The 17,348-nt window shown below is 40.9% G+C and overlaps 1 protein-coding gene across 1 annotated transcript; it reads left to right on the forward strand.

The window, feature by feature from the left end:
- Positions 1–1,126: 1,126 nt before the first annotated feature.
- LOC143359097 (uncharacterized) lies at positions 1,127–16,959 on the forward strand. Its single transcript, XM_076796772.1, has 6 exons — positions 1,127–1,350; positions 12,381–12,481; positions 12,552–12,700; positions 13,498–14,386; positions 15,108–15,623; positions 15,716–16,959. The coding sequence occupies exons 1-6, from the start codon at positions 1,266–1,268 to the stop codon at positions 16,166–16,168; spliced, it is 2,193 nt and encodes a 730-aa protein (XP_076652887.1). The 5' UTR covers positions 1,127–1,265; the 3' UTR covers positions 16,169–16,959.
- Positions 16,960–17,348: the final 389 nt, after the last annotated feature.

The raw sequence follows: 17,348 nt of genomic DNA on the forward strand, positions 1-17,348 counted from the left end.
AAAAATTTGCAACTGCAGCCTTGTCTATGCGTACAGTCTGTATTTGTGAAAGTGAATAAGATGCCTGTATTTTGTAAACAATTTCGAAACTGGGGAAATGATGACTTAAACCCCCCCTAATTGTCTATACATTACGTTATCCAAACATTAATTTTGACCGAAAGTGCCTGCTTAAAGGTCGCACTCAAAATCAAAGTTGCAGGTTCCACTTCTATATCCTTTAAAAAAAATCAGCAATATTGAAAACACTGTATTTCCCAGGCAAGCTCAAAGTCACCAAAGTGATGACTTAAACCCCCCCTAATTTTCTATACATTACGTTATCCAATCATTACTTTTGACCAAAAGTGTGTGCTCAAAGGTCGCACTCAAAATGAAAGTTGCAGGTTCCACTTCTATATCCTTTCAAAAAATCAGTAATATTGAAAACACTGTATTTCCCAGGCAAGCTCAAAGTCAGCAAAGTGATGACTTAAAGCCCCCCTAATTTTCTATACATTACGTTATACAATCATTACTTTTGACCAAAAGTGTGTGCTCAAAGGTCGCACTCAAAATGAAAGTTGCAGGTTCCGCTTCTATATCCTTTCAGAAAATCAGCAATATTGAAAGCACTGTATTTCGCAGGCAAGCTCAAAGTCAGGAAAGTGATGACTTAAAGCCCCATTAATTTTCCGTGCTGTACGCGGTACGATAATTAATTTTTGCCCGAGTCCACTCAAAGGAACTGATTCCGCAGCACCAATCCCGGTTAAATTAGCTGCTTTACACTCGCACGACTCGTTGGTCCGCTTTTATTTCAATCTCGCGTCCAGCGTCCGCGGCCTCGTTAAAGGTGCCAAAGAAAACCTCGGCGAACCGCCGCTCCGGGGAAATAGAGAAATTGCGTGCGGGAATATACGCGAAAATTCTCCGGCCACCTTAGGATTACCGGCAGGTTAATTACAAGAGCGAGAGGAAGAGGGTAGCGGTGCTTCTGTTTACCAGCCGGGCTATTTGTCTTGCAGGTGTTATCAGCCCAGGTGATAAGCACCCTCCTCGGCCGTAAACCCGCCGCTCGCGCTGACACCGGGCTTCTTCTTCTTCTTCATCTTCTTTTTTTTTCCCACCTCCGACCTCTCCGGCTCTCCAGAGCGAAGGGTGGCGAAAGTCCTCCAGCTGGAACGGAAGCTGCGGGGGGATGCTGGAAGATGAGCGCGACCGGTGAAGGAGGACCCAGGGAAGAGTGAAGGCAGGCACCCAGGAAGCCACCCGGAACAACGAAGATGAGATGGGGAGCTGTGCTGTACCTGCTTTCGCTGATGCTCTTCTCGCTGGCCAATCTTTGCTGGGCCTTCGTCGAGACACGAGGTAACGCGCTGAGTCTTCGCATATTTCTGAAAAATTTATCCCCAATATCGCCGGATGCGACCCGCAACCTCGACCGCTCCGAGATGTTACGTCGTTCGAGATTGCATACATCGGTGAGATAATACCAATCCGGTGATGAAACTTTGTTGTACTCGATTATTTCTTTATGAAAATCTCGCTGGCGTAATCGTTACATTTTCCCGATTAAAACGAGTCCAAACACGGTACCATTAGAAGCACGTGTGCTTGTTTAATCCACGGTTGATTGGAACCTCGATTATCCGAACTGATGATTTTCAATTTTATTATGCATACATGATCACGGTCTATTGTACGAGTCAATGAGGAATCAATCCAATGTTATAGTTGGACAGCTGATCTATTAACCGAACACTCGTGTTCCACTGAGATTAGTTCGGATAATCGAGGTTCTTCTGTATCGTGGACTAAACAGGCAAATATGGCTCAATTTCTGTCGTGTTTGGTGTCGTTTTAATCAGAAAATTGTCACGAATATGTTGGTAAAAGTTTCATCAAAAAATCATTAGAAACAATACGTGTAACAAAAAAGAATGCAACAAAAAGGGAGATTTTCTTAAAAGGGAATAGTGACTAGTACTCAGTACGGTCAGTGTATAGTTACATATTGTCATTGCTATCATCTGCAAATTACTTCAAAATTTTCTATTGATAATCCTAGTAGAGAACAATGCAAAACTCAAAAGATAAAAAAAAGACGCAACTGAAACTAATAAAAATGGGGATTTTTATAAAAATTGGGATTTTTATAAAAATTTAACAGTTACAAATGTAAAGTTTTTACTGTTGTTGTTATGGTATATAAGTTTTTTCAAAAGTTTCGTAACCGTGCATCCCAGTTAAAAACAATAAAAACCGGGGTTTTTTGCGAGGGATCACACAACAAATGGTTGATAATAACGATTAATTCCTTGCGGAACAATTGATTTTCCAGCGGGAAAATGCCGATTACATAAAAACACGGGAGGATTCTGAATTATTGTGGTTCTTATTCGACGGGTTAATTAAAATCGCGCGGGATTGGGCGAGCGGTTTGAATAATTGCGGCGGTCGAATTGTTTAATTTAAATCGGCGCGGATACGCGGAATTTAAATGTTCTCCGTTTTACAGCGGCCCATTTGAATAACCGGTAGCCCGGGCGAGTCGGGCAAATTAAGGGAAAATCAGAAATGATTGTCACGTTGTCGAACCGCCGGATTATATTCGACTTTGCCGGTCCCCGGCCACCTTTGAATATTCATAGCTGTCACCCCTTCGCGAAAAATTCCTAAGCAACGACGCGGGGCGGCTTGCGAATGTGCAATACTCGATGTAATTAATCGTATGCGCCGGCACGTACCTGATAAGCGGATCATCCTTAATTTACTCGCTCTTTATTTCGGCTAACACCTTCCCGCCCCGGCCATGCTCGGAATTCAAAAGGATTATCAAAATCGAATTCCATTCTTTTTTTCACCGCGTCGCCACTGACCAAAAAATCTGAAAAAATTCAGGAACAATAGCCTCGATAATAGGCACCCATAATAAAATTTTCAGATCCGTCGCTTTTAAATTTCTATTTGAAAAATGTACATTTTTGCAATGCACACGTTGCTTCGTACAGTTTTCACGATTTTATTGTTTCTTTTTAATTATGATACACCTTGTCGAAAAAATTCACAGACGATAACAATAACAATAGGTTGCTGTCGTATAAATTTCATGTCCCTCACTTTTATACTTCTATAAATATTCCACCCATTCATCACCTTTTGTCACGCTTTCTCGTGATTTTTTGGGGTTATTGATTTTTTACAGCCAAGATTCTCAACCTAAAAATCTGAAAAAATTCCACAGTAGCTACTACAACAATAACAAAATACCGTAAAAATTTCATGCTCGTCGCTTTAGAATTTCAACAAAAAATTGGTTCCTTCCGATTTTTGCCTTTTTCGACGAATTATTTGTTTTGATTTTTTACAACAAGAATATTGAACAGAAAAATCTGAAAAAATTCTGAAATGTGTAGACTGATAGCTGCTACGTGTGGAATTTTTTTCATAATTTTTGCGTAAACACAGCGTTTGTTTACGTACGAGAGACATTTATTTATTTCGATAGCTGAGGATGAAGGGGCGTTTGCACTCGAACGTCGGCTGTTTGCCATACAAAGCAGCCGAGGACTTAACGATTCGGCCGGCAAAAAACTCGGCAATTATACACAGCCGTCGACTAATTTGCAATTGACTCGCGTGCGAATCTGCGGGTAATCATTAGTATCGGGCTCGGCATTATTGCGCCGCTAGTCCTCACGTTCGAAAACACTCGCGATATTGTATATTCCGGCAGTCGTTGAATTATGGAAATTGGTCGGTAGCTTGCCCGCCAGCTTGCTAATTAATTATTAATGCGCGCTACTTATTAGTAGTTGCGCGGCCGCGTCTGCCTCGATGAACCGCATTATGAATGCTCCTGAGTTCCTCTGCTTAGTCGTTCTTCAAACTTTTCCTTTCTCGTTTCCAACAATTCGTACGTCATACAGGTCCAAAAACATCAAATCCAAAATTCTTGTTTTTTCCTTTAATGAACCTTTAACACGAGTAAGCAAAGTTGGCAAACAAATAGATAAATTAGTTTTAAAGCTTCAGAAGTCAATATAAGCAAGCCGACAATCAAAATAGGTATTTTAAAGCTTCGATATGTAACCCTCAAGTTACGATGGCTGGGTCCGCGGTGACCCATAACGTATGCATGCGAATCTCGACTATCTTTTTATCTCCGACTGTATAGTATACACTGTACACGTATAGTTGCTATTCGCGGTTTGCTAGGACGGGTCACGCGAGACCCAGTCGATGGTTTCAAGGTCGAACGAATTTTTCTCTGGACTCGAATCACCATAGACTTACAGATCGAAGCTTCCCCTTTCGAACGCGACCCCAACAATTCGACATTGAATTTCTTCTTATCGTTTTATCCGACTTTTGCATAACTATTCGGCGTTCACCGACATTATCCAGATTTATTCATTTCGTTCCGAAAATGGCGGGCAAACAATGAGCCGAGGGGCCACGGAACGATTGAATAAATCACCGTGAAATTGTCCGGCGGCGCGGCCGCGCGCACGATCCATCACCGATAGATAATAGCCGGTATTGAGTCCGTGTGCTTTAAGGACGCGGCGCTTTGGCAAAGTGGGGAACCAAATTGATCCGCTGTGCATTATCGTTATTATATTAAGTGGGCCGGAGCATAACCCACTAAGCTTCAAAGGCTTGTGCCCCGGAATCGAGTGAAGCCCCGGTTATTTATACCCGGGCTAGTTGAACGCTAGGCGAGCGCTAAAACGCTCGAAAATTTTCGGGAAAGACAGCGGGTACAGAGCTATCAGGCGGCACGGGAACATCGTCGAGATTTTATCGATCTTGCGTCGAGGTGCCGGGAAAACGTTCCCCTTTGCTTTATGCCCCAGCTTTGCTCGCAACATCCTCCGGTGTCCGAGCAAAACTGATGGAAACGCGTTTTCCGTGCGCGGAACCCGGCCAATCGCGTTTGTTTAGCTTTCGCGATTTTTTTTTAAAACAAACCTGATGCTGCGAAATCGCTTCGGTGCCTCGTGTGCACACGGGTAGATAATTCGTAAGGCTAGTCGACTTTATTTTAACGGTTGTTATTGGATTTTCTATATTAATATTCTCGAAAAAATCTGACGCGTGCGGGATGTTGCTGTGCATGTTTGAGAATTTTTTCCGATTTTTTGGTCGAAAATTCTAGTTGCGCAAAATGAAAATCTCGAAAATGTGGCGGAACATTATCCGAAGCCAAATAAAAAGCACGATTATCCGGGAAATTTGGAATCGACGACTCTGAAATTTTTACAGTGGCTTCACATTACTGTTTTTATTGTGCTTGAATTTTTTCCGGTTTTTTGGTCGAAAATTCTAGTTGCACAAAATGAAAATCTCGAAAATATGGCGGAACATTATCCGAAGCCAAATAAAAAGCACGATTATTCGGGAAATTTGGAATCGACGACACTGAAATTTTTACAGTGGCTTCACATTACTGTTTTTATTGTGCTTGAATTTTTTCCGGTTTTTTGGTCGAAAATTCTAGTTGCACAAGATGAAAATCTCGAAAATATGGCGGAACATTATCCGAAGCCAAATAAAAAGCACGATTATTCGGGAAATTTGGAATCGACGACACTGAAATTTTTACAGTGGCTTCACATTACTGTTTTTATTGTGCTTGAATTTTTTCCGGTTTTTTGGTCGAAAATTCTAGTTGCACAAAATGAAAATCTCGAAAATGTAACACAGAACAATGTGAAGAAGTTTCAAAAACGCACAGTTTGTACGGAAATTTGGACGCGAGGAACGCGAAATATTTTTGCCAGCTTTATACGATCATTTTCATTGGCCCCGAGTTTTTTTCAGAATTTTTTGGTCGCAAATCCTGTTCGCAAAAAATAAAAATATCGAATACATGACGGAACAGTATGGAGAAGCTTAAAACACGCATACAGAAAACAACGGGGAACATGAAATTTTTACAACAACTGCGTATTGTCATTCCTATTGTCCTTGAATTTTTTCGGATTTTCGAACGTCGACAAAAATGATTAACGGGACATTACGATTGATTAAACGAGGAAAATATTGAAATCGTATAGAATTTTCGACGGTCGTCGCGTAACGAGTTAGTCAGCCTAATTTCTGAAGCTGATGAACAACATGGAGGGGCGTGGATGCAGGTTCGACGTCTCCGAGGCGTGTAATTAGCGATAAGTGAGTGGTTATTAGTAATTACTTCGCACGCCTGGCGGAATCGAGATTACGATCTTCATAATTCAAAGTTGCATGCGAAATTCAGCGGGCCTGCGTGACCCGGTTCCCATCGCCTTCATTTATCGCAAGAGGCAGACCCTTATTCACGGTGCACGCTTAAATCATGCGAGGTGAGATTAAGAGATGGTTAAGATTATAAAAGACAGAGTGGCTGCCTCCGTAACCCGCCCCCCTCCCCTCACACGTATTAATCATTTTGTATCTTGCTCTTTGTTATAGCTCCTTTTACTCAACTTTTGCCAACTTTTGCTGATTTATGCGTGAAAGCTATGCATAAAGTGATTCCTATAGACTCTCTCCAATATAGCAAGATTTATAATATCGTAAACATCTGAATTTACTTGAACAAATTTTTAATATCCTAAAATTTTTTAATTTTTAACAGTTGGCTCATTGTTCCCTTTTGGAAATGGGAGAGTTGACTTCGTTCAAAGTGGGATAGAACAGCAGGAAAAAATCGTATTACAAAATTTGATGGTGTCGTCGTAAAACGGAGACTTTAGGCTCGAAATTTACGCTGGTCCGAGTCACGAACAAAATTTTTTAAACTCCACCCAGATATTTGGAAGTGACAGGATAGAAATCTGAAGAAATTCGTTCAAAACGTAACCATTCGGCAACGAAAAATCATATCTCGTGTTTTACGTTGTGCTCGTAAACAGGAAGCTTCAATCTTTAAATCCACGGTGGATTGAACCGCTAAAAAATTTTTTCAAGCCCCACAGAGATTTTCAAAGTTACGGGATGAAAATCGGAAAAATCTTTCGCCTTGCTTCCATTCAAAATTCTACCAACCGGTAGCGAAAAATCGTATCCCACATTTTCTGGTGTCATCGTAAAGATCAGACGTCGCCGTTTAATCCCGAAAGGGTTTAACTCCGCTCAAAAATTTTCCCTCTTACTCGCGCTTTTGTAACTGACCCAATAGTCAAAACAGACGCACCCAGTGACAAAACTTTATTTTTTTATGGTGTTTGTGTGAAACTGGTACTGAAATATTGGTGTCATTTTTCTGTTTAAAATGATACCAAACACGATACAGTTCATGTCTGCTTGTTTAATCCACTGTGTAATAGAACCTCGATTATTCGAGCTAATCAGTGGAATTAGATACAAATAATTACTGATTTTTCGCATTGAACCTCGCTCGTGAAGATCGGACCCTTCAACCCTGAAGGGGTATGTCCAAAAATTCTCAAAAATTTTTGTCACCCTCCGATGGGTTTAATTCGGCTCGGGAAAGTGTTTCCAAATGAATTGTCTCGGGAGAATTGTTCAGCCAATTGCGCCGTAAAAATAAAGTGAATGATACTTTGAGAAAAAAAGGGATAACAATAATTTCTTGCGTCATCGAGCACAGTCCCTTTGGGAATCATGGGAATTCTGGGATACCGTTAGCGTCGCGAATTTGCCAGCCGAATTTCGGTGCTCGGCAATAATGCACTCGCGCGCTGATCACAGCACTTACGGGGAAAATGAATCTATAATGGCGGATTCCCCCCATAATCGGTGAATCTCGGTCCTCGGGGACGACGTCCTGGTGTTCCGCGGAGGTCCTCACGGTCCCGGCTAATCAGGTTGTCCTTCAATCTCGCCGGATATTATTATAAAAGGGATTAACGTCGTTTTAACGGCGGTATTCCCGTGCACCTCCGACGACTTCGACGGCTCCGTTCGCGGGGGACAAGGGCGCAATCTTCCCTTCACCCCCACCCCCCACCCCCAACCCTCCTCCACCTATGGAAATATCTCGTTAGGAACGAATTTGCATCCGCTCCGGTATATTTTTCTCCGCGCGGCGAAATTATCCCGCAAATGACCGCGATTGTCGGGACGCAACGCAACAGAAACGTTTCCCACGGCTTTTTAATCCCTCCCTTTGTTCCTGGAGACGTCGGCCATGTTGGAATTTCCTTCAAACTGTCTCTCGGCACCACCTTCAACCTTTTCTCTCTCTCCGAACCTGAAATCACGATGAAACGCTTAATTGTACACTCAATTCTTCTCCTTCTTGAATTTTTTTCAAAAATTTCAAGCTCAAACGGGTTTCAACTTTTAATTGTTGCTCCCCAACCACCATAAACCCAAAGATTCAAGCCTTTTCTATGCAACGACATCGTACTAATTAATACACGATTTTTCCTTCCCAATTCATATCACTTTCAACGCAACGGAAGTGAGTGCAGGTTTCGTCGGTTCGGATAATCGAGGTTTCACTAAATCATTGATCGTACAGGTAAATGTGAAGCGAATTCTACCGTGTTTGGTCTCATTTTAATCAGAAAAATGTCACGAATATACTGGTAAAGTTTCGTAAACAAATTAATAATTAACAATCATTAGTATTAGTATTAGTATTCATTACTGTATTAGTATTTTTCCTGAATTCTGGATTCGAACGTCTTTGGGAAGTTCAAACAACTTTTTTGACGAATAATACCACCATGAACGTAGTATGATTCTCTCTTATGCGACAACGCCATGATCTATTTTTGCAAATGGATTTTGAATTTTGATTACGGGTTCTTAATTGAATATCGCGTTAACGCGATGGGAGACGTTGATGTCCGACGATTTTTATGATAATCCCCGACAGTTTATCATTCGGTGCGATCGCATTCATTTTAGTATAGTCGCGCGGAGGTGGTGCACGCCTCTTTCATCGCATTCAATTCATGAAAAGACGCCATATGCGACTAGGCGGCCCTCATTAAAGATATGCAAGAAGCCGGTGATCCCCTTAATAACGTTTCCCTTTTAATGTTATTTGCATGGGATTCTTCGTTTCCGCTGGCTCTCGTCTGTGCAGATCGACATTAACGTAATGTGTTTATTGTCAGCTCCCCTAGGCAGTTGTCAGAGCGCATAGAGTCGTTTTGTATAAGACACATCTGGTTGTATTTTCTGTTTGAGGCGTAAAACGTTCTCAAATTTTCGTTTCTGGAATAGAACTCTTGCCTTTCAAATTAAATTTCTCAGAAACAAAAGGAAATAATTTCTGGAGTTGGTATTGGTAAAATAAACATGCACGGTATTGGTTAAATAAATATTGGCATTTTTCATGTCAATATTGAAACTTTTTACGCGAATATTGAAGTTTTCGTCAATTGCATATGCTCCCATTAATTATATCAATGACATATAGGTTCAAATATTGTTTAAACATTTTTATCCATTTATAACATCGCGTAATGTAATTCGAGTCAGAGGAATTTATCAAATTGTTCAGTCCACTAAACATTTGGATATTGCTCTCACTGTTAAGAAAAAACCAAAAAATTATCGAAATCAAAAATTTCTTTTCACTTTCAGAATTGAATATCTCGTAATCTAAAGAACATAACGCAAAACGATTTTCTGCTGAATTATTGTAAGTATTGAGGTTTTTGTGGCAAACTGCACAGAATCCTAGCGAATTTCCACATTTAATTTACATTCGGTGCATTTAATTTACCGCTGAATTTAATTCATTGCACTTTTCATCGATATCGGCAGCACGGTCGACTCAATGGCTCTCAAAATTCGGCTTTGAACGCATTCGCAGCAATTTTAATGTAATGAAACTCAACTCTCGTCGCTCGGCTGCACAAACATCTTTTGAAAGTCGACGTCAATGGAAAAAATCAATTCGACCAGAAACAAAAGTGTTCACGGAAAAAAAACACGAAGCGAAAGAAAAAAAATCAGTTGATGAAAAGAGTATTTCATTTTTAAAAATATAAATCAACGAGAAACAAGAATCCAGAAAGAACCAACATGGCGTCGTATGGCAGAGGAAGTAAAAAGATTTTGTTGGTTACCATAGAATTGTTTGGCCAAATTCGAAAATTAATTTTCGTTCTTCGAAATGCTAGCGAATCGAGACGGTAGTTAAATGTCGAGAATTATAACTATTCTTTTTACCTAATAAGAAAGATTTTACCTAATTTTGGCGGACGGCAAGTCGGGGTTCAACGTGTTAAACGGAAAAGTGTAAATTGGCGGGAAATACGAATCGCGTAAGAGCAAACACAGAGTCTAAGGACAGAGGAAGTCATATCGAGGGACGCCCAAGAGGGAAATGATAAGGTAAGGGATAGCGTCGTAGAGAGGAATCGCATGAGCGCCGCTTGATTTCAATGGGATTGGCAGCATCAATGCCAATTAATTAGCCGGTAAACTCCTGGCGGTCGACGGCCGCCGAGTAATTTCATTAGTCCTTGTTGCTTGTCGAGGGCCGTTGAATAAATAAGGTCCTGTTTTCACCGTGAATACCGTCGTCCGGCGTTTCGGTAACGATTTCGGCTCGGGTCACTCATCTAATCGCCCATCTGCCTTCAAGATACCTTTGCCGCTGACAATTCCCACGGAACTGATACTACCATCGTTTCCTTTGATATTGCTAAAATATGTTAGCTACATGGAACATCTATTCAAATGCATACAGTGGTAATAAAATACTTACCAACATTTATCAATGATCAACTATCTCGACGTTCACGTTAATCATTATGGTCACTAATAATAATTGGACTGCAGATTTTATATACCTGTGACGGACTAAATGAAATTTCGCACTAATCCAGTGACAATAATTTTGTACTTTTAATTATTTATTGATGAAACTTTTGTCGGCATGTTTCTGATGTTATTCTGATTAAAATGACACCAAACACGACGCAAAACGAAAAATTATTTCGACATTTAATTGTTTAATAAATTGAAAATAATATACTAGTATTTCTTCCGTTGTTACCATTTGATATTTTATCCACCAATTCTCGTCATAAATGTATAAAAAGACGCAGTTTGCTAATAAATATGGTTATAAATAGAAAAGAAAATTAATCGTCGGTAACAAAGATCTCTACAATAATTCTACTAAACAAAGCTACGTTCACGGTGTACAAAATAACTCCACGCAGTTGACACTCCGAATTTTAAACTAGCTGTATTCACGATGGAGAAATTAATCTGCGCATGCGCGACGAATTTTAAAGCAGCTGTATTCACGGAGGTCCCGACGCATGCGCAAGGTTTTATCGTATAATGGAAGGAATGGCGCGAATTTAAATTGAACACCCAGTGTACTCGCGTAAATGGGTACCATAAACGCGGAGAAGCGTTCTGCGGATGTGAATTCGGCTTTATAGCAACGAAAAGCCACTGTATCGGACGGCAACAGCTCCGATGGACGTAATTCATGCTTATATCGTTACTCGCGCGACGTCTCCATTGTGTCGCGCAAATAATGCCGGCCCTATCGCGTCCGCGCCACGAATATTGCCGGGACAATCCGGCAAACAGCAGACTTAACGTTTCGTTTGTCGCCGTGGCGCCGGCGTTAAGCTGTGTTCACAACTGCAAGCCCCCGAGTATTAGAAGTTACCGAAAGTAACTAAATATTATACACTCTGAACTCTGACCCTGAGCAAACACTTCCAAAAATGTTCTTCGAAATTCTTTTAAAATATATTCACAATGTAAAATATAATCATAATGTAACTTTAATTATTGAGTATTAATGCAATACGTTAATGGAGTACATTGGCGTGCTTATACACTATTAGAAGAAGTTCGCGCGTGTTCCATTATGAAGCTAGTGTGTTTTTGTCGAGCGTTCTTTAAGGATCATTAGAGACGGCCGAAATCATTTATTTTATCGGCCGTCGATAAATCACTGTGCACTCACGGTTTCCCTTACAAAGTTTCGCTCGCGAAACCTCATCAATTTCTCTGGTTCAAGCGAAGGGGAGCCGCTAAAAAGAATTATTCGACGTAAACGAGTTAATTCTTCTTAGCGCGCGCATTCCTGAACTTCGAACGCTTGTTTCCCAGTCCAAGCCTTTACTCTCGACCATTTTTAACCCGGCCGCGAAAGTGTCCTTTGGAGTTTGACCTCCGAATGACCTCGAAAGACAAAAGCATCACATCTTGAACGAAAGATAGGAAGAATTTAAATATTTCTTAATTTTTGTCATTCATTTCTATTCTTATATATACAAAATTATGTGCGAAAACATTTATTCAAATTTGACCTTCAAATGACCTTGGAAGAAGAAACTACTACGTTTTGAATAAAAATTAAAACAAATGAAATATCTCTTGACCACGGAAGAAAAGTATCACAGGTTTCTAAATTTTTATTTTTAATCTTTGTCTTCGCTTTTTATTTTTCCCAGGATGCAATCGGACTGTCAGGAGCTCTGTCGGATGGATACGATGGACGGGACGTATGGGAAGATGTGTCGTCAGAATCAGGGCATCCCCTAGAGACCCACAGGTTAATTGAAAAATTCAGATTTATCCTACATTGCTAAAAATACAAACAACAATAACCGAAATTGGTACAGGTGATAGAGTTGAAGGTTCGGAGGCTGCAAGTTGGCTTTCTGAAAGACACTAAATGCGAGGGTGCTTACGTTCAATTCTCCGAGGACACCGATGAACTTGAGGACGAGTCTGGACGTTACTGTGGTCATGTGACCGGAAATGTGACCAGGTATGTCACAGCTTTATAACTTTTGAGGCACTGAACGAAAATTATGTAATTTAACTTTGCGTTTGTTTAAATTTTTTATCTGTGTAGGAATTAATTATCTCGGTCATTTCGAATATTTGAGCTATGAAATTACCATAAAATTTGAGGCGTTTATGAAACACGATATTTTCATGGGCGCACCATTCAGGAAAAATAATTAACCGACATAATTATAATATTTACAGTAGGTTATTATAAACCGGGCGTGCTTATCTTTGGTAGATAATGGATTAAACAGGTGCCGGGCGTTCGAAACACGGCACTTCCAAGCCGCTTATAAACGTGTATTTAATGTGTATAGATGCTGCCTACCCCCGATAAACCCATCATTTTGGTTTGCTTTAATTTCAATTTGCTCGCAGTGCCCTATCACGGTATTTGCTGATGTATAACTAAATATTCTTTACAGGGCTCCATTACATCCCTTTAATCTAGCTTCAATGGGAACACATTAAACTCTAATCAAATAAATGATAATTTAAAATGACGGTTGCTGAAATTCGATATGATGATGTAATCGAAAAAATATTCAATAAAATTACTTTAATTTCTGTATTGCTTTGCTCTGAAAAGGTAACAGCCTTTAAATTTAGGGGATGCAGAATACGTTCTCTCAGATATCCCAGACACTCTAGGTCCCATCAAAAAACTTCAAAGGCAGAAATTGTGTGTTTTCACATCAGGATCTCATATCTCAAAGCATACTTCAAAAGAACCATTCGTTAAAAAGATGACAAGTTTCTTTCGCCAATTTGCAGGCTGTTCCTGAGGAAGGGGCCAAACCTGACGATAACGATGGACTCTGACGCGAAGTTCGCAGCCGAGAACCCAGTTATGTTCTCAGCCCAGTTCTCAATCCTGCCAGCCCAACTGGCCATTGAACGCCATCGAGGTTTTTCCCCGTCTTCATCATCAGCCTGTCCTCTAGAGTGCGCCGTCCGAAAAGACAGGAGGACCTGCCGACTGTCGTCCCCAGGGTATCCAGGCGTGTACCCTCGCGGTATCAGATGCAGGATCGCCCTGGAGTCGGGCATGGGTCGCTTTAAAATCGGGGGGCAGCCCGAGGACCTGTTCGACCTGATGAACCGCACGTCCCAAGACAGCTGTCAGACTGAGAATTGCGAGCAGCATGTGGAAATAGTGGCGGAAGTGGAGAAGACGAGGGTCTCCAGGTCTTCCGGAGGCTATCTATCGCAAATTGAACCGGTCAGAAGAGCCAGGAGCCCGGACCAGGAAGAGGAGCTTGAATTTATCATTGGGCAGACGTCGCGCAAGTCCAGGAGAGGCAGAAATAATCGACGTAGGCAGAAGAAAGCGAGGAAAGAAGCCGCTGGATCAAAGGCTTCGCTCAATTCCCACGGAAAAGGGGCTGTCAAGGACGTCCGGATGTCTGCGGAGGACGTCTCCCTAAATATAGCAAGCTCCAGGCTAGCCGGCGGCTATCGTGATCAGGATGCTCGGTCGGTAACTGTCCAAAAACGACTCCGTCACCCGCAACGCGTCCATAAGAAGTCCATGGGGTCGATAAACCCCAAGAGGAATCCTTATCGAGATCTACAGGACGTGTCTGACGTGAAGATCCTCCCTGACGGAACGCACGAGATGGGTAGAAAGAGGGTCAGCCAAGAAAAAGTCACCCTCTTGCAGGTGAGAGGGCTTTGGGATGGTGTATTAGGTCATATGTCTACCCTCCCATATTCGTGAACCGATTCGTTTGGCTTTACAGTCTTAGAGAAATCAAGTTGAAGTTGAAGAAGGTTAATCAACTCTTTTAGGTTCTTGTAGATTCTACAATGTAGAAATGGTGAAAATTTGGTTGGGTTGGTAAGTAAGGCAGTTATCGTGTGGGATTTTCGTGTAACTGTTTTACCGATGTGGGAATTGAGGCATAGATTAGGCAGGAGAGTAAAGATTGGCATCCTATTGAACACGGGGATGCAGGCAACTGTTTTGCCGACTGAGAGGCTGAAGACTAGTGCGACATGGAAGAAACTTGGAAGGGAAAAAGACTACGCACTAGATAATTGGCAAGCCTGAGAACTAGAAAAGGAGCTAGGAATTAGATCATTGGCAAGCCTGAGGACTAGGAAAGGAACTAGAGACTAGATGTTTGGCAAGCCTGGGACCTAGGAAAGGAACTATGGAATAAGAGTTCGGGGAAGATTAAGAACTAGGGAAGGAGTATCAAAAATGTACTAGAAACTAGGGAAGGAATTAGGAACTAGAAACTAGGAACTAGAAATTAAGAAAGCAATTAGGAATTAGCGATTATCTAAGGGATTTAGATAGAGAAAAAAGTGGAAGCATCTAGTTTTTAAATTTAAAAAATCCACAACTTGGAACTTGACCACATTTTTATTTTCTCCAGATCCCCGAGTACCGCTATATCAGGAGGGGTCGTATGCAAGAGAAATTAGGTAGCAGTAGCTGCGTGGGTGACTACCTCTCTCTTCAGGAAAATGTAGATGGTAAAATCTTCGAAATCTCTAAATTCTGCGGTGACGGTCACATACCACGGATCCTCTCACGTGGAAAAAACGTCATCATTGAATTCTTCGCTGAACAAGACGGTACTATCATGCACGACGGGTTCCAATTGTCTCTTCAAGAAACCGAGGAACCAACTGGTGTCAAACATGACAGGAACTGCGAATTTGTATACAGAAGCACTGAGCGCACTAGGGAGAACATTAAGTCCCTCCAAAGCTGGTACCCTCCAAATACCCTGTGCAGCTATAAATTCATTGGAAGAGCATCTGAAAAGATCTCTATCCACATGAAGATCATCAGGAATGAACCAGACCAGGACTACATTACTCAAAAGCAGAATCTTTCAATGAAATACTGCACTGGGAATGAGATTGCTGTCTATAATGGCATAGAGGTAGATAAAAAGATAATTAAGATTAATGTAGTTACGATAGACATACACAGGGTGACCCCCTAAATTAACAACAACAATATTGCTTTTTTCAGGCAAACAACAGTGTCCTCATGTGGTCCTACTGTGATGTGTCACACCAAGACATCAACAACATCCAGGTCCCCCTAACGTCCACTGGGAAAGAACTATTAATTCAATACTATAGTGCAAGGGGTTCATACGATGGTCAAGAGTTCATCTACACCATATCTTATAGGTTCACCAAGAAGCCCCAGAACTCCACAACCAGAAGACAAGTCCAGGACGATGTTAAACTTATCTCCCTCAGGCCAGTGAACTTCTCAGCTCTTAACCTTAGTGACAGTGAGAATTGCAACTGCGACTTTGGGGACAGAATAGGCAGCTTTAAGAACTGGTTCATGGTCCTGGTAGTTCTTGGCATCGTGTCCTTCCTTGGGGCGGTTCTAACTATCGTTGCACTGCTCGCCAAGTGCATCAAGATGAGATCTGTGGAGAAGAAACTTCTTCAGACCCCTAAACTGTGAAATCAATCAAATCTTTTGTACAAATTTCTATTTATGGATATGAAACGTTTTTACACCTGACGATTAATATAGCTAGGGTCCTGAAAGTTGTAAATATACTTTGAGCTCAACATATCTGCTAGATCGTAAGGAAATTGTATTGTTATGGTGACCATGTGTGGTCACGTTGAGAAGTTACGCGATGCGAGATAAATGTATTGAAAAATATGCGTAAAATATGAATGAATTATTATAAAAATAAAAATCGCGGCTAGGTATTACGTATTACGCAAGGAATCGGTTTGACTGAATTAGGCGAATGGTTTGCAACATTGTGTGGACCAATGTCTTCCGCGTAATCGTGGAATATATCGGACAAGTTTCCTAACAAAAAACAAAACTTAATACAGTAACGCTCAAAAATATTTGATTACTTTCATCTAGATGTACTTGTATCTTCCTGGGAGTTCTAATATCAGAGATGACAATATAATCAAAGATTTTTGAGCGGGAGTGTATTCATAATTTTGATGAAATGACAGCTTCGTTGCCAAATAATGATTTTAGCGAAATGTTCCTAAGTAACTTCGTGTTTGAAAGTTTTGGTTCCCGCACCGTCGCTTATACTCGTGTTCCCCCCATGGATACATTTGTAACCGTGAAACGTATTTTTGTAAACGAAACAAAAACGCAACTTGTAATGTGATAATAATCTGTATTTAGTGGAATCGTGCGGTCGTCAGGGATCGCACGACGATGTGTAACTATGTCAAGCCAGACGCTGACAGCTCATAATAAAATCAAATGTCGCTAATTGTATGTAACTAATTGGCTTTTATTCTACCATTACCCTGTGCAGAGTAGTCTATCTTCTTCAAAGTCTCTATCGCATTTGAAGAGTAAGTAAATCAAGGAAATTCACATTCATAGAACAAGTCAAAATTTTTCAAAATTTAATCAAATGCTATCGTCAGCTCGAACAATATTAAATCGAAAAATGATTTAACTATAAAATAGAACCGTAAGGTTTAAAGGAAAAAGTTCGATACCATGTTGAAGAATTGTTTCATTGTCACAGCCATTAGCTCGATGTGATCGTCGATTTTTAATATTTTATAGAGCAATTGGTATAATGTATTAGCCTGTATTAGAAGCTGCATCATCTTTTAAGCTCTCTGAGCCTCTTTTAACATAGAAATAG

The sequence above is a fragment of the Halictus rubicundus genome, chromosome 11, assembly GCF_050948215.1.
Source record: "Halictus rubicundus isolate RS-2024b chromosome 11, iyHalRubi1_principal, whole genome shotgun sequence".
NCBI classification, from domain to species: domain Eukaryota; kingdom Metazoa; phylum Arthropoda; class Insecta; order Hymenoptera; family Halictidae; genus Halictus; species Halictus rubicundus.